The sequence below is a fragment of the Musa acuminata genome, chromosome BXJ2-9 (assembly GCF_036884655.1).
Source record: "Musa acuminata AAA Group cultivar baxijiao chromosome BXJ2-9, Cavendish_Baxijiao_AAA, whole genome shotgun sequence".
NCBI lineage: Eukaryota > Viridiplantae > Streptophyta > Magnoliopsida > Zingiberales > Musaceae > Musa > Musa acuminata.
The window spans coordinates 42,478,323-42,503,130 of NC_088346.1; the positions used below are offsets into that span (position 1 = coordinate 42,478,323).

The following is a 24,808-nucleotide window of genomic DNA, read 5'->3' on the forward strand; positions in this document are numbered from 1 at the left end:
CATTACAATCGTGATCAGATTCTTCCACAAGTCTGCCTCTTGTCAAATAACAGCGAAATAAATGGCCATTCTTTTGTAACATGCATTTAGCCGATATATGCATGATTCATCAATCTGGTGAACAAAAAGACCCTTTGTCATATACATCAAAAGAGGAGATGTTTCAGAGCATTTTGTGTAGACAAATTGAAGGGGCTTGTCAACAATGTCATCATGAAAGATGGATGCTTGAGGTAATACATTCTGATTTTGGGTATATCAATTTTCCAACTATCATTCTGGAATACAGGAGGGCATGTGATAGCTCAGACACAGTGCATGCCACTATAGAGCCTCATGAAGGCTACAAATCCCCAGGACAAGAACATAAAAAATGAACAGTACAATGGGGAGTGTTCACAATATTCAGCCATCAAATGGATGTATGTATTCATGAATGACGCTCATGCTTGAACATGATGACTATGGCCGTGCAGTTATCCTTGCAGCGTCTTTCACGAATGGCTTCCCTCACGAGGCGACGGGCTGCAGTAGTAGCAGATGATGTCTCCTGCAATACACAATGTTAAACAAACGCCATCGGTTAAAGTTGAATGAGCAATGAACAACTTTTATTTATGGGCTCAAAGTAGAATGACACCGGCCAGCGAAGATTGGGAAGACCAATAAACGTGTTATGATATATGGACGAACTCCAAAAGACATTCACTAGATAAAAGGATACACATGGATGAATATCAACAAACAGAAGAAATGATGTTTCATTTCGCACTTTGTTGATCTTTGGATACATAGATACTGGAAATTGAACAACTTGTTATATTAAAGATCACGATACTGACACAAAATTCACGTCTAAATCACCAAAACTATATGAAAACAAAATACTGCTACTCTGGAACTTTTACAGTACGAAAACACACTTATTATCCATTCTTAAATTAGTTTTGCTTCTAAAACTTATAGGATGATGTCCCAAAAGAATGCAAGTATTCGATCACCACAAACATGAGTTCTCATCGGTAGATCACTAATAATCAAAATCACAAGGTAAAAACCACAATATTCCACTTACAGAACTTTTAGGGTGCCATATCACAAACATTGATATTCCATTATCAGTAATTCCATCATTACATATATTCTTACAGAAAATACCCATAAATGTCTTATACTAATATACTCAACTAAATGGAAGAGCAGGAATATACTATGAATTTTTAAAATCCTAATTATTAACTTATTTAAGATTGACCAGCACTCGAAAGTCATCTTCTGCACAATGTGAAGTTGAAGCTCAGGAGCTAAATTTATCTTATCAAATGATCCATAAAAATTGGAAAAGCTTTATGTTTCAGTTGAAGCTTTGATCTATGGTATCTTGGAAGTCGGAACATTATTGTACTGAATGATCTTAAAAAAAGAAATTTACCACATTAGCAGGGGACAAAGACAGGACATATATATTCGGAGTGCATGATGCATTGTAAAAATGAACTACGATCAGATACCCTACAGTTCCTGGTTCGATTTGCAGATTCCGAATGGAACTGAACCAAATTTACATGGAAAACAAACTAACTTTATGATTAAACATACCATTATGTAGTATCTAAGCAGTTCAGTTTAGTATTTTGTGGTTCTTTCGCTGCCAAAATATAAAGAAAAGCCAGATCAAAAATTAAACTAGAAGTTGTTCGGATCCCATATCATCAAATTGAACTAAATTCATCAATCAAAAGAAACCAGGCTAAAGCAAACCAAACATGATATTTTGGTTTTTTTTCTAGGTTCAGAAGGTATATTTCCATCCCCAGTATGATCTCAATAAAAAATAGTTTATTTGACAATTGTGGTGAAGAATGACAAGAGTATTAGGAACTGCCCATGATTATCAAAGAAGCACAAGAAGCCATAAAAGGAATCAAAGTATGTGCAGTATTTACCTTTAACTGCTTTTGAACGAAATCAACAGCATCACTAGGCCCAAAAACCTGTTTTAGCAATTCAAATGTAAAATATGGCTGCACATCATACATTATAGGAAAATAAGTCTAACTGATAAATGAGGATTTCAGGCACTACATACCCCCCACAAGCCATCACAACCAAGGATCATGAAGTGCTCTCTTTCTGTAAGCTCAAAAGAATGAACATCAGGGGATGAAATAACTCCAAACTGCATGCCATTGATTTGGATGCATCAGTTAATCATGGACAGCACACTTGATGCACTACACTCACATCAGACAACTAACTAGAGAGGAGAAATCTATTTCCTCTGGAGATCTTTTCTGCCAGTCGATCAAAATAGGGGTGAGAAACCACGAATACTGAGCATTACAAGTGGGAAATGAGGTTCACAGGACTAGAACCATGCTAAATTGATGCCAGATCCAATGCCTCAAAAGCCATCACTATGGTTTTCACTACTGATTAAAATAGGTCATTACCTTGAGTTGGTGAAAAATCAATTGCACGATCTTGCAAACCAAGTCATAGAAGGCTGAGCTATCAATATTTTACAAAAACACATACTTTTGATCCATTACGAGGAAACTAAAGAAGTAAACCAAAATCTAAGAGAATTCATGTCAGAAAATGAACAGCATAAGACAAAAGTACTATAAATAGAAGGAATGCTACCAGATTAAACAGAAAATCAATGTCTCCCACTCTTATATTAGGAAGTTTTTGTTAAACTACGGTACTAATTGTTGGGATCAGGGTCGGCACTAAGAGGGGGGGTGAATTAGTGCATCGATAAAATAACGTCGGTTTAAAAACTTTCGTACGATGAAAACTAATTTCGATGAAAACCGATTTCGGAAGCTTAATAACTTGGAAGCGTATGGAAGCGTATTGACTAAGTAAAGTAGTTTGCAGTATGTAAATGACAAGAATAAAATGCAAACCAGATAACATAGTAGTTTTAGAGTGGTTCGGTCAACGTGACCTACATCCACTTTCAGCTTTCTCCTCCGACGAGGTCACCGACGTCCACTAGAGGCTTTCCTTCAATAGGCGAAGGCCAATCACCTTTTACACTCCTCTTCTCCTTTTAACGGGTTTAGAAGTCAACCCTTACAAGCACACACACTCCTCTCTAAACAGAATTCTAAAGTTGGAATGGAGGAAAATTCTATAGAGATTGCAATAGCGTTTTCTCACTATAAAACTCTCTGTGCTTGTGTGCTTTAACTAGGGATGAGAGGGGTCTTTATAGGCTTCAAGTTGATTCAAACTTGGAGCCTAAAACTTTCCCATACTGGATTCCCCGGGCACGAGCGGTACCACCGCCTGCGCTGGGCCCTGGGCGGTACCACCGCCTGACATAGTCTCGAAGATTGTGCCACGACGATGAGACTTCTTAGGGCACTGTTTGGGCCTCTTATTGGGCCCAACATAGTTCTTACATGGGCGTAGTTGGCCCTTAATTGGGTTGACCCAAATCCAAGCCCAATTACGTGCTAACTACGAAATCCTAAGACATTTGCTAAGCTAAACAAGTCCCTATGTCTATTCTTCCGGCGAGCTTCCAACGAACTTCCGACGATCTCTCGGCAATGTTCCGACGAACTCCCAACAAGCTCCTGGACTTCACGACGATCTTCTTGGCGAGTTCCGACGAGCTTCTCTGGCAAGCTCCGAAACTTCTCGGCTGGTTCAGACAGAACTTCCGACGAACGTCTGGACTTCCGACGAACTCTCGAACTCCCAACGAAATCGCGTCCTTGACTTCGGGACTTCATTTTGCTACATGTCTTGCTATCGTAGTTAATCTTGCACATGTAAAACACACTTCGATCTAGACAATTAATACTAAGCATTAATCAAGTTGTCCGACATGTCATTGGTCCCTCGACGCTTCGTCTGATTCTTCGGCGCATCGTCCTCTCTTGCGGCCTATTGTCCAATCGACCAGTTGACTCCACAACTCCGATATCCTTGGCGCAATATCCGCTCTTGACCCGATGCCTGAATTCACGGCCTGAAGCCTTCTGTTGATACGTCGACCGATCCACCGATCCGACGTCCAATCTTCTGACATGTTTTCCTCCGGCATAACATGATTCTTCCTGCTTTAATTGTCTCATCCTGATCGAAGCATCCTACGTCACTCAAAACACAGATTAAAACATAAACACATATCGATTGGTTTCATCATCAAAATCCGAGATTCAACAATCTTCCCCTTTTTTATGAGGACAACCAATCGACGATGGAGTTAACTTTAACTCTCGGAGTTTAAACAAACTCCCCCTATCAATATGCCTTATTGATAGAAACTTTTGGATTCAAAAATACAAGCAAACATGTCATGATCAAATCATGCATGACATCAACATACTTCTCCCCCTTTGTCATCAACAAAAAGGAGAAGTCCACTATTCATGTGTTTGGAAATAAAGTTCAACTCATTGCATGGAAAACATAATATCAAGTTTTATCATCATCCAATTTGAAGCTAAAAAATTTAACAAGTGTTACATCATGCTATCAAGTTTTAGATATGCAAGTTTTACAACATACAAGCTAGCAAATTTAAAGATGTGCAAATTGACATATTTGCTTTTCTTTACGATGTGCAAGATAGCATTTCTTTATAATGTTTAAGATAGCAAGTTCTACATCATGCTAGCTAGAAAATTAGAGATGTTCAAGAAAGCAACTCTTGCTTCTTGAAATATGCAAGTTGCAAGCTAGCAAATTTTTGCTTCCTTTGCATTGTTTGAGCTAGCAATTTTTCTTCCGTTACAAAGTGCAAGTTAGCATGTTTTGCATCTTGAGATAGGCAAGATAACACTTTTGGTATGCAAATTTATAGTATGCAAGCTATCAAATTTTACACATAAAAAGTTTAGTAAAATTTTACATCTTTTGAGATGTGCAAGATGTACTATTTTGCCTCTTTTTGAAATTGTGTAACTTGGCAAACATTGCTTCTCTTGGGATTTGCAAGATAGCACTTCTTGCTTCCTTTTTGAGATTAGCAAGCTAACAGGTTTGCCTCTTTTCGAATTGTGCTATTTACCTTTGTCATAATTTCTCTTAGGTGTTAAACCAATTGAGAAATCATGAGGCTCTGATACCAATTGTTGGGATCGGGGTCAGCACTAAGAGGAGGGGTGAATTAGTGCATCGGTAAAATAACATCGGTTTAAAAACTTTCGTACGATAAAAACTAATTTCGACAAAAACCGATTTTGGAAGCTTAATAACTTAGAAGCGTATGGAAGTGTAGTGACTAAGTAAAGTAGTTTGCAGTATGTAAATGACAAGAATAAAATGCAAACCAGAGAACACATCAGTTTTAGAGTGGTTCGGTCAACGTGACCTACATCCACTTTCGACTTCCTCCTCCGACGAGGTCAGCGGCGTCCACTAGAGGCCTTCCTTCAAAAGGCGAAGGCCAATCACCTTTTATGCCCCTCTTCTCCTTTTACCGGGTTTAGGAGTCAACCCTTACAAGCACACACACTCCTCTCTAAACAGAATTCTAAAGTTGGAATGAAGGAGGAAAATTCTAAAGAGATTGCAGCAGCGTTTTCTCACTATAAAACTCTATGTACTTGTGTGCTTTAACCAGGGATAAGAGGGGTATTTATAGGCTTCAAGTTGATTCAAACTTGGAACCTAAAACTTTCTCATCCTGGGTTCCCCGGGCACAGGCGGTACCATCGCCTACGCTGGGCGGTACCACCGCCCAGTGTCAATCTGACACTGACACTACCCTGGGCGGTACCATCGCCCAGATTGGCGGTACCACTGCCTGGCACCCTGCCAGGGGTGGTACAACCGCCCAGACTGGCGGTACCACTGCTTGACACAGTCTCGAAGACTGTGCCACGACGGTGAGACTTCTTGGGGCATTGTTTGGGCCTCTTATTGGGCCTAACATAGTTCTTACATGGGCCTAGCTGGCCCTTAATTGGGTTGGCCTAAATCCAAGCCCAATTACATGCTAACTACGAAATCCTAAGATATTTGCTAAGTTAAACAAGTCCCTATGTCTATTCTTCCGGCGATCTTCCGACGAACTTCCGACGATCTCTCGGCAATGTTCCGACTGACTCTCGGCAAGCTCCTGGACTTCACGACGATCTTCTTAACGAGTTCTGATGAGCTTCTCTAGCAAGCTCTAAGACTTCTCGGCTAGTTCCGACAGAACTTCCGACGAACTCTCGAACTCCCAATGAAATCGTGTCTTTGACTCCGGGACTTCATTTTGCTACATGCATTGCTATCATAGTTAATCTTGCACATGTAAAACACACTTTGATTTAGACAATTAATACTAAGCATTAATCAAGTTGTCCGACATGTCATTGGTCCCTCGACGCTTCGTCCGATTCTTCGGCGCATCGTCCTCTCTTGCGGCCTATTACCTAATCGGCCAGTTGACTCCGCAACTCCGATATCCTTGGCGCAATATCCGCTCTTCTTAGCCCGATGCTTGAATCCACGGCCCGAAGCCTTCTGTCGATACGTTGACCGATCCACCGGTCCGACGTCCAATCTTCTGACATGTTTTCCTCCGGCACAACATGATTCTTCCTGCTTTAATTGTCTCATCCTGATCGTAGCATCCTACGTCACTCAAAACGTAGATTAAAACATAAACACATATCGATTGGTTTCATAATTAAAATTCGAGATTCAACACTAATGGCTTTTCCATATGGGTCAAAAACAACTTAAGCAAACAGTCTGGTGAAGCCTGATTGTCTTGTGACATATGGTAAATGCTTGCGAGCCATGAATGTCAAGAATTAATTCAATGTCATAAAAGAACCTTCAGACCCAAAAACATTTAAAAATTTTACATTACACAACCTTTTTAAATTGGCGATCCCCAAATGCTCTAGAAACCTCTAACCGTCCCTGCAATCGTCCATTTGAACCCACAGAACCTCCAGTCTACATAAACAAGAAACTATGTCATTTTAAGTTACCACCAACATAAATAGTAGCATATTCTAGAAATGTCAAATTAAGATCGAACAAGAAATTCAGATCCAAAAGAAATTAGAGATCAGAAAATTCAAAAAGTTACAATCCGAGATACATGGTCAGAACTATGTCTTCGACAGGAAACTGAACTTCTCAAGTCATCTTACCAACAGGACTGCTGCATGATGCAATTATACAAATACACATGCAGATCCTTGCTGATGCTTCTTGCACCAGTTATGGAATGTTTACCATACAGCAGAAGTTGTCACTACTTCCATATACATCATTACAGAAACCTGCTGGGTGATACAAGCTATGTTTATTATAAAAACTTCAATCACCCATTTATATTACTCTAGATACCCTAAAGTTGAATTAATCAATGACTGGTTTACCCAAAGAAACCACACCAAGACGATAAGATCAAATCTCAGTCTAGTACTAATAGTAACATTTGCTCAGACCAGTATGGTACCCGTATAGTTGGGGATACCATGTGACAGTACAGCCCTGTGCGGACCGACATGGATCTGAGAGAGGAAGTGAGAAATGAAAGAGAGTGAGAGGAGCGAGTAGGAGCAGGAGGAGAAGACAGACACGGAAAAGGAAGAGGCAGAGGTGGCATCACGTACTGATAGGAGGAGGCAGCGACCGCATCAGGAGGCAGTGACAGTAACATAGCAACGAGAGAAGAGGGCAGAGGAAAAGAGAAAAAGACAGTTCCATAACAATTACCATAAATTAAAAAAAAAATACTGGTACCGAGCAATAGGCTTACCCTGGTTCCATTCATTACTGGTCTACTTGTTATCCATTAAGCTTTGTATTGAGTTAACCAAATGTACAACCCATTCCAGATCAAACCAGAAGAAATTGTCCAATTGGTTGTTGTGCTGGTAAATACTAGCCCCTACTGAGCAACACTGATATGTTAAACCATAAAAAGATGAGGTTAACATTTATCTTTTAGACCATAGTGCAAAATGAAATTTTTGTTTATAGAAAAGAAAGATATGGATATACCATTGAGAAGCAATGCTGGCAGAAGAGGATCTTAAGACGTAGTCAAAAAACAGAATAGGACTTGTAGGGGATTACAAGAGTATCACTTTTTACATAGAAATATCTTGTAGAAGCACTTCATGATGGAAGTTATCATATAGCAAAGAGAACCAAGGAAAGAAGTGTAGCAGCACAAACAAGGATACAGCAATAAACATTTTGCTATAGTCAAGGAAGTGTTGCAAAAATTTCAGATGGTCATTAAATAAGATAATTAATTCTTAGCCACAACTTGATTGTAAACAAGGAAGATAGGAGCCAGTTTCTACAGAATACAGGAGTTTGATAAAATCAAAAATGGAACATATGCAATCATGCATTTAGCATATGAGAAATAATTGGCAAAGGGTTACCTTTAAATTACAAGTATAAAAACTACCAAAATAGATGACAGGAAAGTATTTTCTGTAGGTACCCAAATACAATGATTTCAATCACTCATTTGACTGTTTGGTACCCAAAGACAATGAGTTAAAAGGAAAAGATTATTCAATTAGAAAATAAGATACCATCATTATAGACATAATTATCAACAAGCCTTATTGTGTCATAAGCATTAACAAATGAACAAATTATGCTATATCTTTATTATACCTAAAAAATGATTAGCAAGTTGCTTCAGGTGACAGAAGAACAAGGAGAATTTAATGATTCAACAAAAATGTAAGAATTTACGTATCAAAAAAGAAGTATCAAACTCAATGTGTGACACATATTTAGGATCACAAGAATAGTTTTGTTTATTAAAAAAACAATATCTGCATATAAGAACTCTAGATATGATTAAAGGAATTAAGCAATTTAGCATCATAAATGTAAATTTATGAATCAACTTAAAGTAACTCTAGAAAAATTAAGCATCTAAACACATCTTCAACAAATATTTTTCAGTAAATGATCATACAGATGTCAAGAGTTCCATACATATTTAAATGGACACTAATTTGGCTATTGCTTCCATAGACTGATAGTACAATCATCTGTTGCAAATGCTAATGCACCGAAATTCAAATATATTAAAGAGGATGGACATAAAAAATGGTAGTTCCCAAAGAAATGACATTGAGTGCACAGATTCACTACAAGACAAGCATGAAACAAACTTCTATGCAGGACATAAAGGTTTTCTTACCTTTTGGATGCGGGCACGTTCTTGTGGATAGATAGCTTTGTGTTCCCTCGTCACAACGATAGCTTTCAATGGAGATCCTCTTTCATCTGAAAGAGTTTGTGACCCTTCCACACTAGGTGAACGTGCTAATACAGCTTTAGCATCTCCAATATTAGCAACTAACACCTGGATGAATAGCAATTCATGACTAGAAAGAAAAGTGCTGGTTGAATATATGCATTTCCAGATAAAAATTGTCGCGCAAATTCGAGCTTGTAGATATAAGTAAAATACTGAATTCTGGCTTAAAAAAAAAACATCCTCTCACAGTGAGATGTATTCTTGTATAGAAGAGTGTTTATGTCGACCACCAAAAGCAACAGCAGAAAACAGTGTCCTTGTTCAGATTATATATAAAATTTAAATTGTCATTCAACTCCCAGTATCTGCAGCAGTAATATAACAAATGTAATCTAGAAGATATTACTTCACTGAGCAAGGCAAAATCAAATCTGAAAAGCCTAGTCAGAAAGAAGAAAGTAGTTATGGAGCTACCTAAAAAAACAATAAACAACAACATACCAAATGGTGCCAAGCTTTGGCTTCCCTAACTGATGTTTGGTGAACTGGGAATACCAGTCAACATCCACCAATTCAATCAATGTTGTAAACCATGTTGTACAATTTCAAACAACACTACATTAGTACAGGGATTACTTTATTGCAAAATTTTCTCATTTCCTTACAGAAAGCTAGAAAAGGTATAGATATAGCTGCTGACCATCAAAACAAAATGTTTGGAAAAAAAGATGTACTATATTGAAAAGACGGTATTTATAACTAGCCTTTTGTAAGTCAAACTTTTGTAATTATCAACAACAAACTCAGAATAAACAATATTCCTTCAAAACCACCATGGGACTTGCAATGTGCAAGAACTACCATTAGGGAAATTCAAACAAGGATTGTAGTTTATACAAACTGGCAGAACAAAGAAGCACAAGGCATAAGACATTTTCGCATTGAACACCACATGGGTCCATATAAATCTCAATTCAGCTACATTGGCAAGCATCAGTGAAATAACTATGCAATTAATGTGGTATAAATGCATTACAGAGTGGCATATGAATATTGATTGTGTTGCTTTGTCAGCTGCATAATCAGGTTTCAGCCAAAATTTTCACATGTCTTAATATCAACCTTATACCCCTATATGAAAATCATATTTTGCATCTACTAAATTGTATAACTGCATTGCTATGTATGAAAGAAAATAAAGGAAACAATTTATCTTTGTAATTCTGTTGCATATAAATCTATGCAGTCACTTGCTTCTGAACCTTCACTGTGAACATCGAGTTTTATGCACATGCAATGGGTTGTAGATTAACAACTTTAAAATTTCTAGTAAGAAAAGCTCTCAGAGAGCCTATGGTGGAAAACACCTTGAACAGACATTCATGTTATTGGGTACACCATAAAGCTCGTGCACAACCAACTGATAAAATTTAAGCAAAAAGAACTAACCATTTCCCCCAAAACCCAAACACAAACAGCAGTTGCACCATCTTGCCAGTTCCCTGAAAAGATTTTAGAATATAAGTCGGATCAGGTGAAATTCATCCAAAATTTTTTCAGAAAAGAGAACAAATAATTATCCTGGTTCAAATCTTAACCATTCTTAGATGACTAGGAACTGCTACTGTATATTCTTAGATATGTAATAATGCTATAAAGTATAAACAATTTCAAAAATCAATATCTAAATTAAATGGAAACAGCCGTTAGTATTTCATGCATCATAAGAAGAAACTAAATGTTACACAGAGGGAGACAATGCAACCTCACGAAAGATACTACGTTGCTTCCTGAGTACCGAGAATATGCACTGTCCTCGTATATAAGCTGCACATATCTGACCCTCTCAAGATCTCACATTGCAGTGGATTACATACACGACTGTCTCTTTGGATATTTATGAATAATGCTTCATTATATTAAAAGAACACCTTTCTGATAATCATAAGGAATGTAACATGATATAATGTCTTGTCAATAGTCAATAAGAAACCAAATTAACTCTTGATTGGCTAACAATTTTATGGATAAGAAAACAGTTCCAATGCAAGTGTACCTATAAACTAGGAACTAAGATTAGTGTGGGATAATCATGCTACTGATCAAAAAATACTACAAAAACAAGCATATGATTTTGAACAGTAAACCTGAAGTTCAAGATTAGGTTAGATAGTGGACATTAAAAGGAAAGAGCGAAGGGAGTATACAAATATGAGCCATCTTGCATAAATTTTCGGTTGACATTGGACAGTATACAACACCTGTCGCATGTGACACCCACATGAGGCATTCGAAATGCAACAGATGATAAAATCAGTCTTATGCACAAAACTGAACTTATGGCCTATCAGAAGTGATCAAAACAGCACATGCCCCATCTTGTTAAGATTATATTCTTTTAAGACCCTTAAATTATTAAAAGAGGACCAGAGATGATGTTCCAAGATGAGACTGAGAGATCCCACCATCTATGGCTTCATGTGTCAATTACATGCTTTCATGTGTCAATTACATGCTTTCATGTGTGTATAAAGTTTTAGACAAATTAATGAGATGATAATGAACTACTATTAACAAACTTGACATGAGGAGAAACATTTGGGCAGGTTACTCATGGTGATCAATCTACCAATGGAGCTACACAGTTCACTTGTAGATTTTAATCATAGGACTTCCACTCAAGAAGACCACATCCTGGTTGGAGCACGTTGATCCCCATCATCTTCCTCAAGGGCTCTCTCTGAAGACACATTTTACCTGTGTATCATTGATGATTGTCTTGACTGATCACTATGCAATAGCATCAGCATAGATGGTTCTTTAAAACAAGGGTAAATATATACTGCTTCATTTGACACAGTAACAGTGTGTCAGGAAGACTACATATGAAAAATCTGTGTATTGAAGTAAAGTAGATTTTGTCTGTACCTTTAGCACTTTCTTGAAGTAACGATTCGTCAGTCCTCCGAAAACCTGATGGTTAAAAACACATAAATGTAAGTGACTACAGTGAGCCAAGGGCAGTCTTCCTTAACATGGTTTTTCACAAAAAAGTAGCAAGATATATATATTTAATCATGCATGGTTTCAGATACAGGTCAGTGTCATAAGTTTTCATATGCTCCAGTACTGATTGGTATTTTTTAAAATATTTTTTTCAGCTGATAAAAAGAAAAAAGTTTTATACATGAATAATTAGGTATTGTTTCGATAGAGAATAAGATAAAATAAAATCATTTAAGATGATATAGGCATTTGCTAAGAAGACCTCTAGATGCAATAGTCAAAAAATACGAAATAATTAATGTTAATCGTAAGAAGAGAGATAAAAGAAGACATAAAAAGACCTTAATAAAAACTATAAATAAGGATTTAAGTACTCTGAACTTAACTAAATATATAATTTTTCACTGATCTCAATGACAATAAAAGATCCATATAGCCAACCTCAAATAATTGGGATTATTGTTGTTATTGTATTTTGTCAGCTAACACCAGGCAGTATGGGTCAGTATTATCAGTCCAGTAGATTATTGAAATTAGTATTAAACTGAGATTTAAAACTTTGATACGTGAATCATCAAGATAGTCTGAAGTATTACTATCACACACCAGTTAATTAAGTTAATGGTGAATGAATCAGGACAACACCTACAGCAATTATACTAGATACTAACAATGATTTAAACAATAATAAAAGGAAGCCTATTAGCAACTTTTTTTCGGCAAAGAGTTTTCTTCAAATCATATATGCTTCTAGCTAGGGCCTGATCATATATACTTCTAACCATTCAAAAATCAAGACAAAAAGTAATATTTTTGTTTACCATTCAAAGTTTATAATTTTCAACTACAAGAGAACCCACAACCATCACTGACCAACCCTCCCAAAGAAAGAGAGAGAGAGAGAGAGAGAGAGAGAGAGAATATTATTGGAAGAAAAAACTCAATTTCTAGATAGAGAATATTATTTGAAGAAAAAACTCAATTTCTAGATACAACATAGACCTTTGATAATTGTCATGCACGATTGTCAACAACTATTTAGATCAAAGTTTCTTTGGAAGAAAAGTTCTCCAGTAACATCATTCCCAATAAGAGACTAATAAAAGCAAATATCTTTTCATCCATGAAAAACATACCACATAATATCATTTGGGAATAAATAACAAAGAGAAGCTGATCTTCCAACTTTGTAACACTTCATATAGAACACCCTATTCACATTTAAGCCCAATAGGCATCTCAACATTAAGAATATAAGGTACCTTCAAAGATAGCCTTTTTGGCTGCCTTGATATCCATCTGCAACATTAAAAATGAGATAGATGGAGAATAAAAATCAGAACATGAGCAGAATATATAATGCATTCCATACATATAATTTAACGAAGTCAATTTAAAAAGAAAAAACAGAAGAACTAGTTCCACTAGAGTGTAAGATCTAAAGCTTGGTTAATTGAAACAGCGTATAACCATATGCAACAATGCTAAAAATGCTTCTACCTGCAACCTAAGAATCAATGTTTAGGAAAAGGTAAATAATGTCAACAAAAGGAATAATACTGAGTTTTGTATTGTAAAATCTATAAGCCTAAGAAATTATATTCCCAGGTTGGCTATGAAAAAAAACAAGGTACAAATTCAGAAAAAGAAATTATCAAATCTAGCTGCTTATCATCTGCAGCAACACTAGAAATGCCACCTACCCAAAACCTAAGAAGAATTATATTATAACTTTATTTGCAAAATATGTACATTGAATATAAGATTCACAAAGCAACTTAGATATGATCATGATATCAAAACAGCTGATCCACATTGGCTTCAATACAAACCAATGACCATATCCTGATGCCCAGGGTAGAGCAGACCCAAGTTCATAATCAGAACACAGAAGAAACTGGCTAGGCCCATTGATAGCCAGAGATTAGCAACTGCAAATCATTCCTTTTTCCCATCTATGGGTGTCTTCTTGACAGAGTCACAGATATCGATGACTTCTCAACAGTGACAGATCTGAGACCAAAATTCCATCAACAACAATTGATAGCCAAAGATTAACAGGTGGACTGTGGATCTTCCTGGAGTGTAGGAGTCCACTGTCTTGGAAGAGGGAAAAATATATGAGGAAAAGAAAGAAGATTGTCAACAAAAATAACTTACTTTTGTGAAAAAAAATTTCTCTCTCATTTAAGTAAATATATTAATGCTTAAGATTCTTTGAGTTGCCAACTCCTGAACCTGATTGCCTGGACTGAGACAGTCCACACCTAATCTCCAATAGAATGGCCATTCTCAATCACAAATTTCAATCATTTTTCTTTTGATTTCCAATAACATGTTAATTATAATTAGCCATGCAAACCTAATATATGCTTAAAGAGCAACTAAATTTACCCAAAATAAGTACATTCACAGCATACAGAAAGTATTAGCAGGCTCATGCATGAACTTCACATTACTTATTTTTCATAGGTACAATAAAAGCTTATATTGGCAACGGGAACAAAGTCCGTTCCGCATACCGTAAGACATCAGTTGAGAACATCTTACTTCCTGTTATCACAGTATAGCATTCAAGAACTGGTAACAATTAAATTTCTAACAGAAAAGAAAAAATTTATCAACAAATTACATTTTGTCAAAAAATCAGGTAACACAGACCAAGCAGACACACCAACTCACGTGGTAACCCTGCTGCAAGAACATTTGCATGTAAATGCCTCTGTGCATATTCAGCAGCCAAGCAACCACCATGCCCATCATAAACTGCAAAATGTGCACATCTGTGGTACAGACAGAGCTCAGATAAATTTCCAAATTTTAATATGAAACAGAGGCAGAAAAAGAAATTATCATCTTCTAAGCATGACAAAAAGACACTGCATGTCATGGGCCATCATTGTGTGCATAGTCATGGGCTGTTCTCTAGAATTAGATACATATAATGACTAGCACAGAGATAAAATTCGGCCTATATAGTCATTACAGCATACAATTAGAAGTACCAAGATTAAACAACATACATATAAATAACATGATCACATAGTACATTCTCTATGAAACTACAGATACATAAATTCTTTTCCAGAAAAAAGATGTACAGAATCTTCAGATATGATTATGAACTGTGAGATGTATAATCTGGTTAAGTTTCTAATGATGCTAAGCTAAGTAAACAAACATTAGGAGTTTCATCCACTTATTTCAATCAACTCGTTGCAAAGAGAATGAGCATACATATGATGAACTATTAAATCTTCAGTATAAGACAGCAGCTTGAAAAAGGTTTTTCTTGAATATGACAATTTCTCATATGACAAAGAAAAACATTTGTCATGAGTTGTTACTACATTGAAAAACACAAGAAAAATGAAAAAAATTCTTTTCGAGAAAGTATCCAGATGAAAAATATGATGCAAGACATTTATTCAAAACTACCTGGCTTAGCTAAGCAATTACAAACTGCACACAGCAGTATATACATCTTGGATTAACACTGAAGATAGTAACGTAGCACAAGCTTCATGAGCTTTAAAAAGTTAATTTCAACTCTGCCATGCATCAGAATGAATTCAGGCATAAAACTGGTTGAAGTGGTTTATATAATAGCTAGTCACAAAGATGAAGACACAACTGTTAAGTACCTCAATTTTCCAGGAGATTCCAAGCTTGCATCTAAAAGGACTACCGAAGCATCCTCCATTGTGTGCCTCGAACCTTTGTCTTCTGCTGCATCAGCTTCAATACAGGTTACCATGCTACCCTGTTGTGGTGTGTCTGCTGAAGTGCATGAAGATGTAAATTCTGATGAGTTTATCAGTTATAAGTCCTTGACAAAAGTTCTTGCAGTCCTTACAGAGCTTGTCATCAAAATTACTCTCTTTTTTGCCGTTCATTTCATCAGAAACTGACTGATTGTTTACTGACACACTGCAATCTGCATTAATGCTTTTATTTTCTACACCTGTGTCAACATCAATACCTTTGGACCTCTTTGTAATTGGATCATCATCATTGAAGTTTGCCCCACGTTTATGATCAGCCATATTGACCTAAATATCCTTAAGAAAAGACTATGACTGCAGCAGCAATGACTTAAAGCCTCAGAACACGAGACAAGTACCTGAACAAGTAAATATCACATATCCAAAATGTACATGAAAAGCAATGAAAAAACATGCTAAAGAAAATGATTTTTCAATCTTCTATTGATTACAACCATAAAATCATACTTGCTTAAAAAGAAAACATCATGGTTATTTAAATCGCTTATGCATACAAATATATATTTTAATCAAAAGCAATTACATCGAATGTAATCACCAATTATTTTTTTCTCCCTTACATATATCAAATTACCATAAATAATATGTTGCTTTATTTAAATTATTAACTTCCTTGTTTGTATAGTATAATTAAGGAAATGATTAAATTTGATTTCCTCAATAATGTTGACAAGTTAGAAATTATGTCAATCAATTAATTATTGTTTGATTTATTTCCTAATGAGTAATGTGATTTTTAAAAAGTAAATGATTCAAATTCTATTTTTGTGTGTGAACCATAAGAAATAAATATTCCAATTCTATCTTTGTGTGTGAAAGCAAAATAAAAATTAAATTATTACTTACCTTTTGGGGATAGCTTATCTTCTCCTATATAAAGGAGGCTCCTCCTTCCTTATTCCTACCAAGCTTGGCTGTAGAAGGATTTAGGAAAGGATTCTCCGAGGAGAGGTAGGATTCTTTATTTTTTTGTTACTAGCTTTTATTCATATTTTAAAATCTTTGATATTAATTAGTTTTAAATTTAAAATCATGAATCTAAATAAGTTCATTTATGAAAAATAATGGATTTGAGGTTAATTATTATTTTATAATTTTTTAAAATATTTTTAAAAATATTAAAATATAATTTAATAAGAATGATCAAATTGGTGTTTGACCCGAGTTAAATTAATTGGTTAAACCAGCCTATATGACCAAACGTGACCCAGCCCATATGTCCAAGTATAACTCAGCCCATGTGAACAAATATGGTTTAGCCCATGTGGTTAGGCATGACTCAACCCATGTGGCCAAGCAGAACCCACCCTATATAGCTAGACATGACCTAGCCCATGTAGCTAGGTATAATGCAACTCATGTGGCCAAGTAACTTGGGACAGGTAATCAGGTATATACGACGCACATGACCCGTCCAAGGCTGCACTATACGATATAGTTCATTTTTCTCTCCCTTTATTAGTTTGAGCTCGTTAGTTGATTGAACCAGACAGGTTTAATCGGTTCAAGCCAAATCAGGACGATTCTAAACTAACTTGACTAGTTCAAACCTACTTGACCTAATTAAAATCAATCAAGTCTAAATTAGACTAGCCTAGAATGATTCCAGATTGATTCCACAAGGATTTACGGTTGGTTCCATTGGGTCTTAATTGAATTGAGTTTGGTTCAAGTTAATTAAGTTATTCCAATCAGGGATCTAGTTGATTGAGGACTATTGAGATATTAATACCTCATGTCTTTATGATTTGATGAACTTAAAAATTTGATCTGAATGTGTCATTTTAAAATGATTATTGGTTTTCTCACTTTTTTTAGATTAAATTGATGATATTGATATGATTGTTACTATGTAGTATATGTAACTATACTGAGTGGTCCACATTAAAATTATGATCTGTAAAAGAAGCTATAGGTCCATCATAGTGTGGAGCCACCAATGGAGATAGTCTGGCAAATCATATATTGAGCATAATCCCTCGTAAAACTTTATCATACTACTTTATGGATGCATATATGAATGAATGGATGAATGTAAATGAATTATCAATATTGACTACGTATCCCTATCGAGAGCAGGTAGGACGATTCCTTTCAGGGATTAGTGGGCCATCAAACATGGCAATTAGACAATTCCTCCAACTGTTGTTGAGAGGAGCGTGTCCTCACTTAAGTGACTAAGGGATACCACTCTATCCGTTGATGGGAGTGCGATATAGGTTCTCTCCAACCACTATTGGAATGAATCCGTCCCGTAGAATATGTCTCTTCATCCGCTGTTAGGAGTCTACCATCGAGTGTAATAAACATCTTTGTTATTGGGATATTATATATGTCATTAACATATGTCGTATATAACTGATGCATGATTTTATTTATTGTATAAGAATTATCATATTTTTTTATACATGAGTTTTATAATAAATTGATATGTTATCATTTCATATTAAATTATTGACATTTATATATTTCACGAATATGAAAGATTATTTTAATGATTTTTCGAAAGTTCCTACCAGTACTGTGTAGTTGCTAATGTGTTTTTATTTTATATTTATTTTCAAAATAACCTACTATTTTATAATAGATCTGAGGGTTTGATGGAGACTTTTTCGTCACTTATGACCCTACTAAGAAGATGCGATTTTTTCAATTAAAAAGTATTTAGTGTTGTAAAGACAAGGATATGATTTCAAACATAAAAAAAGAGTCTTTTGTAAATTATGAATAACAAAATTATGGTTTTTTATAAATATATGATGTGACATCGAATGTGCAAAAGAAAGCAATTAGAAAACATGTTAGTGAAAAATGACTTTTCACTCTTATATTGATTATAATCACAAAAATATTCTTAGCTAAAAAGAAAACATCATGGCTATTTAAACTGCTTAAGTGCTTATACATACAAACAAATTTCTTCAATAAAAAATCATTCATATCAAACTTTATATACTTTTCCAAATTTAAAAGATAAGGCAAAAACAAATATATCATTAACGCACATATTGTTCCAATAAATAATGTGTTCATGAAGGAACATTTACTATCCACTAATGGCAAATCAATAAATGATAGTCAAATCAATACAATGTCCACTTTCCACTAATGGCAAGGATGTAAAAGTTTCTTTTGTTTTTTATCATGTATAACAAAGAAGAAAAACAGAGATGCTAATACCAAAAATCTTAAATTTCTTTCTTGGGAAAATTCCTAAAACGTAATCAAACATAGGATTACAAGAATTTTATCAATGTAACAAAACCTTATTAAAGAAAAGAAATATCGTAAAACAACTCAGAGAGAGTTTTTACTATTACAGGAAGATGTCATTGACATCCTGATCAGCCCGACATGATCTAGACCTATGTGCATAAGGTTGTCTAAGGTGCCTCCGAGATGAAAACGCTAAGCGTTCGAGGTGCCACTTGCCTCATACTTACCCGAGACCATTGCCTATGCAACAATATATTGATTGGCCCTTTGAAGTGTCTCGTGTACAAACGTCGATGATCTCTCTATCAACGACCGAAAGAGTCAAGGGCCTCAGTCCTATCATGAAGGTCTGTCTATATTATGAGTGATGGATGGGCATTTACTACGCCTCGGATCTCATTGATGAACCATGTGACAAAGTCTACAAGCGTTTCTTCCTCCCCTTGCCCGAGCCTAAGGATTGTTGCTGCTAAAGGCCAAGGCTATATGTTCTCAATGAAGTGAAGTTCAAACTCCCTTGCCAACTGGGCAAAAAGGCCAATGAAAAGTGACTTCAAGCGAGCATACCATTCTCGTGTTGAGCCTCTTAACATGGTCGGGAAGGTGCGGCACATTAGGGCATCCGAGTGCCATATAGCGACATATGGGAGCGAAAGGCTGCAATGTGCTCCTTTGGATCGACATATTACCGTCGAATGCCTCCAAGCACGAGAGACAAAAGCTCACTGGAATTGGTTCCTCTTAGATTTTTTGAGTGTCGATAACTAACCCGAGGTGGGGGCGACCAACGCTTCCCCTTTACTCTTGGAGCTCTCGCTATATCTCCTCCAAACATTGGTCCATCTATTATAGTTGGATTCGTAAGGAATCCTTCGTTGAGTCCACTAACTGAGCCTCGAATTCAAGTGGGGCAAACTGAGAGTGGTGCGACTCGTTGAATTCCACGGTCAGGGACAGAAGTGCCCCCCCGACTGATAGTTCAATAAGCCTCAAGCACTCTTAGGATGTCGGCACCACGTCGGGTCAGGGAATATCGACGGATATCGGTGGTAGTAGAGCCGAGGACTGTGGTTGAGTTGGTGGCACCATCTGTTGGATTAACTAGGGCAAAAGAAGAGCGATGACCTGTATAATCCTTGTTAGTGTCTATACTTGCTAAGTGAGGTTTAAAAATACCTCACGGGGACGAGTAGGTGGCTTGAGACCTTCCTTGGGGGTGAGAGACCTAAATCATTAAATAGATGCCACTACCACATTGGTGTTTGCACTAAGATGGACGCAACGATGTGCGGAAAGGATGGCTATTGTCCCCCCTGAGTGAAAGTATTGTCAATCGGGGGCAAAGCTTCTTCGCTCAAGCGTTCATTGAGCAGATCGACGGCGAGAGTTTCTACGAAATCGGGCCCTCCTTCTAGTACCAAAAATGTTACAGGAAGATGTCGTTAACGTCATGGTCAGTCCGATGTGGTCTAAGCTCATGTGTGCAAGGTTGTCCAAAGTGCCTTCGACATCCCCAACCGGAGAGACAACATATCCGTATATGCATATATATTCAAGAAATCGAGCCATTTCCAGCTGAAACAATTCAAGATTCCTCAATCTTGAGCCCTTCTTTCCCCTGATCCTATGAAAGCAAACCTCTACCGCACTTTTCATTGACAACAAATAATGCCGTTCTTTTCGCGGCGAAAGAAACCCCGTATTACGCCCAAGAAATCAAACAGAGCGAATAATCTTAAAGATCAGCGATAGGGAGAGCGCGAGCACGGCGTGTACCTCCGGATTCTTGCTGCGATTCAGCGAGACAGTCGGCCCAAGCTCGGAAATGGGGGTGATGTCGGCGCTTCTCGGGATGCTTCAGTCTCCCTTCCTCTTCGTTTAGGTGAGGGCTGATCGAAACTAAAACAAACCTTTTCCAGATCTCTTTCCTACCCGCTCCGCTACCTTTCCTTCTTGGATAAGAAACGCCGGGGACCCACATGGGCCCACCAATCCTTGGAATCACTAGGCAGGTTTGTGACACGTGATGACGTTTAGGTTTAATAGATCGGAGGTAGAGTGCGGCTCGAACCCGGCTCGGTCGGACCTCGTTCTTAGGCGTCTTGAGCCGTAATTAGCACGGCAAACCCACACAGTGAAAGACATATTTCTCTACCTCTCCGACGGTACCCAATTCCTTACCTTCTCTTCTTCTAATGGAGGAGAAGCGGGACCCGCCATCAGACCATGTTGTAAGGCCTCTCAAGACCACGCGATGACAGACACGTTTCTCTACCTATTCCTATTCGACCTTTACCCGCTCAGCCACCGTAATACTCGCTATATAAGACGCCTGGGACCTGCATGGGCCCACAAATACTTCGAATCAGTAGGCAGGTGAGTGACCCTTGAATTTCTAAAGATTCATCTAATGTAATAAAGTAAAATAATCATATCATTTTTTTTAGAATTAATTTGAAATTGTAGCAAATATGATAAATTTTCATTGAATAAATATAATGACACATTCCATTTTATGTCAACATGTGAATAATATTGAAGATAAATATATTATTATATGAAACATTATACTACAAATCAATGCACAATATAACCAAAAATACATGGAGGTCCACAACATTCAGTAAAACCGCCTATTATACATGAGAAGAGTGAAGTGGTTGTGAAGAATCACATCTTTATTTCTCTAAAATGAATAAAAATAATCATATCACTTTTCATTTTATTAATTCTATTATCCTAAAATTATATGCCCTCAGTAGAGTGAATTATGTCCTTAAAGCTTGTTGTTATTTTGATGTCATCGACCCGGGACAATTTGATCTTGATCTTGACTTAAAGACGTAAAATTATCTAACTTACCCTCGTGACGATCTAATAGGGTGATCACTATGGAGCTAAGGTATCTGAGACAACTCCGATGTGGTCCGTAAGTATCCCAAGTAGTTCTAAGATTAGTTACAATCTTCTCGAGAATCTTGCACAAAGGTCAACATCGAGTTGAGGTGAATTTTCCGACCCAACTCCTCTTACACGTAAAGTGCCTAAATTGACTTTTATACTTAAATAGCCAAGGGGATCATGTCTAATTGTCAATAGACAATTACCTCTCCCAAGCCTTCGTAATCAACTTACGGATTATAATTGGCACCATAATATTCTCTATCAAGACTAAAATTACATGCTATATGAACAACATATAATAACGCGTGTGTGATGTGTTCATCCAAAATATTTATCTAGAGCAAATAAGTGATACCCAATTTTGCAATAACCTATTTTGCTAAAAATATAAAGTAGAAGTCAATACTACTACTGTGTTATTTTGTCAGCACAAAGGAAACAGACAAATGACTTAAAACGCAATTATCACTTGCTAGTTACATGCATTGCATCCAACAATAAGATAAGATGCAGCTTACTTTGTCTGTTTTAGAATGCATGTAACATCTCACATTTATGGTCATGAAGATGATTGCTAGTTCAGCGGTAGTGCATCCCTAGTGAATGAATCATGTAAGTTGGACACTCCACCATCAGCTCTAATTGCTTCCCAAGACCTGGTCACTGTCATGTCTTCTTCAAGTGCTCAGCTCCAGATTCCTTACCAGTTCTTTCACACACACACTTTGAGTCACCTTCATCCTGTTGGACTTATGATTCACATGAACCTAATTAAGCAATCAAATCAGAGGTGTTTCATGCCTAGCTATCACAGCAAAGCTGGGACTATAAAACTATTTTGTCAATGAATTAAGAGCGTGCTTTGACAGGACATATGCATCAAAATAGATCCATGAGCAGAACTAGTTAATGTAAAGAACAAGCATACCTTGAACAGGAGGCGGCCAAAGCACAGCACTTGGGTGCTCACAGATCTCATCTGAGCATCGTAAACCTGGAATTAATAAGCTTCTGGTAGCCTCTGATGACTGTCCTTAAAAGTTCTGGGGCTGAAACAAATGCAATAGAACAGTTTATTAGCAAGCTGCTTACTGGTGCTGTGGACATGGCAAGGGGCTGAAGGTGATGACAGAAGCATAGAGAGCACAAAGGAGTGAGATGCAGAAGAGCTTGCAGGTCACCATCTGTGCTCTCTATCTTCTGTCAACAGCATCACCAAAAACGCCTCCATTGCCTTCCTACCAGCAACAGAGAGAAAAGAATGGGGTACTAATAAAGCTAGGGTAAGAACAAGTGGAGCTCAAGAGGCTTGCAAGTACCAAAGAAGACCTCCCCCACACACCTATTTATAGGATGACCGAGAACAAAAGGAGTGTTCTTCAACTCTTAATTACCTAATCTTGCACCACTGTGCCAACAAGCTCAATATGAGATGCTTACATCATTCATTGAATCATTATCAGACGACAGTAGAGGCGTGGGCGTGACACAACAGTGTTAAAGCTTGCGTAAGGGACATGGCACGCATACAACTTGGCGAGAAGAAAGGTGTAACAAGTCCCGGTACTGAGAACCCTCACTATCTTCCTCCCTTCTCCCTTTGTATTCAATCCCTCCTTTGTTCCTGCTAGGGAAGGGTGTTCATGTTCTCTGAGAGATGGGAGCAAGCTAGCAGCCGAATCATCGTCATCGAGTCTGACGTGGGCACCAGTTTGATCTCAAGCAAAGGTTGGGTTCCATCGAGCACAGTGTTGGTGGTTCTCGAGTTTGTTTGGACTTTAGCTTCTCTTTCATGGCGTCTTGGACGAGGGCGATGGTGGTGACAGAATCTTATCTCCGGAAGCATGTCGTGCTGACCACAGCCGCCCACCTTCGCTTCCGTTTTTGGGGTGGTCGCGGCTGCACGAATCTTAGGCTTGATGCTGTGCAGCCGTGTCGCAACCCAGTTGACGGACGCGGGCAACTTGGTGCGCTGTGTTCCCGGTCGTGACGTGGGGGGAGAAGGGATAAGGATCTTTGACAGCCAGGCCGTTGTCGCGTACCGATTCGTGGAGCGCGGACGAGCGGGTCGCACGTGGTGGGACACGGCACGAAATGGCCCGCAAATTTCGCTTCAGCTATCCTTCCAAGTACCACCACGACGGAAGGTACGATTTACGGCTCGACTAAGGGAGTAGTGGAGCTGCCTTTGCAGGTGGCTGACAGAGATTGGTGACGATGAGATAATTGCTGGCTGATGATCATGCTTTCATGTCGTAGCGTTTCGCATTACATGAACGCATCCGATTTAATGGTCGTTGGCATCCAAAGACAAAGAAGTTTCGTGGTCATTCTGTGTTTGCTTCATCTTTTCATTGACATCAACGGAAGCTTCACTGCCACTAAAACAAAGAGAATGAACGTCAGAAAAAAAAGTCAGCGCTTCATCCATCCATTCTCTCTGTATTTTTCTTATAATTTTAAATAAAATAAATAAATAATTTATCAAAAAATTAATAATAATTTTTTATCATATGATATCCCATATTTGATTTTTTATTTAAAATTTTGATAATACTCTTGAATCAAATTATTTTAAGTTTGATAAATAGATTTAGTCCAATCAGATATCTTAATTCAGCCAAGTTGATTCGAATCAATCCCTTATATTAACTCGTGAATCCTCTATCTCTTTCTCCTCCTACTC

The 24,808-nt window shown here is 37.3% G+C and overlaps 1 protein-coding gene across 6 annotated transcripts; it reads right to left on the minus strand.

The window, feature by feature from the left end:
- Positions 1-228: 228 nt before the first annotated feature.
- On the minus strand, positions 229-23,441 carry LOC103998629 (probable protein phosphatase 2C 67). 6 transcript variants are annotated; one of them, XM_018818447.2, is made up of 13 exons: positions 23,051-23,440; positions 22,674-22,889; positions 16,074-16,340; positions 15,862-15,997; positions 14,892-15,000; positions 13,480-13,516; positions 12,140-12,184; positions 10,661-10,713; positions 9,152-9,316; positions 6,838-6,921; positions 2,090-2,179; positions 1,947-1,994; positions 229-550 (listed from the first exon to the last, which is right to left on the minus strand). In XM_018818447.2, the coding sequence occupies exons 3-13, from the start codon at positions 16,261-16,263 to the stop codon at positions 431-433; spliced, it is 1,077 nt and encodes a 358-aa protein (XP_018673992.2). In that variant the 5' UTR covers positions 16,264-16,340; positions 22,674-22,889; positions 23,051-23,440; the 3' UTR covers positions 229-430. The 6 variants fall into 6 exon arrangements, with proteins under 6 accessions (XP_018673992.2, XP_064982539.1, XP_064982537.1 ...); XM_065126467.1 differs by having other exon boundaries at positions 22,641-22,889; XM_065126465.1 differs by lacking the exons at positions 16,074-16,340; positions 22,674-22,889 and adding an exon at positions 20,995-21,557 and having other exon boundaries at positions 23,051-23,441.
- Between the last annotated feature and the right edge of the window lie 1,367 nt (positions 23,442-24,808).

Excerpts from the sequence above, each read along its gene's own strand:
- LOC103998629 (XM_065126465.1), bottom strand. The coding sequence starts at position 21,199 with ATGTGGGTCCCCGGCGTTTCTTATCCAAGAAGGAAAGGTAGCGGAGCG. Across the intron at positions 10,714-12,139 it reads ACTTCAAGAAAGTGCTAAAG|GGAACTGGCAAGATGGTGCA; the intron begins GTACAGACAAAA and ends AAATCTTTTCAG. Across the intron at positions 551-1,946 it reads TCGTTCAAAAGCAGTTAAAG|GAGACATCATCTGCTACTAC; the intron begins GTAAATACTGCA and ends TGTGTATTGCAG.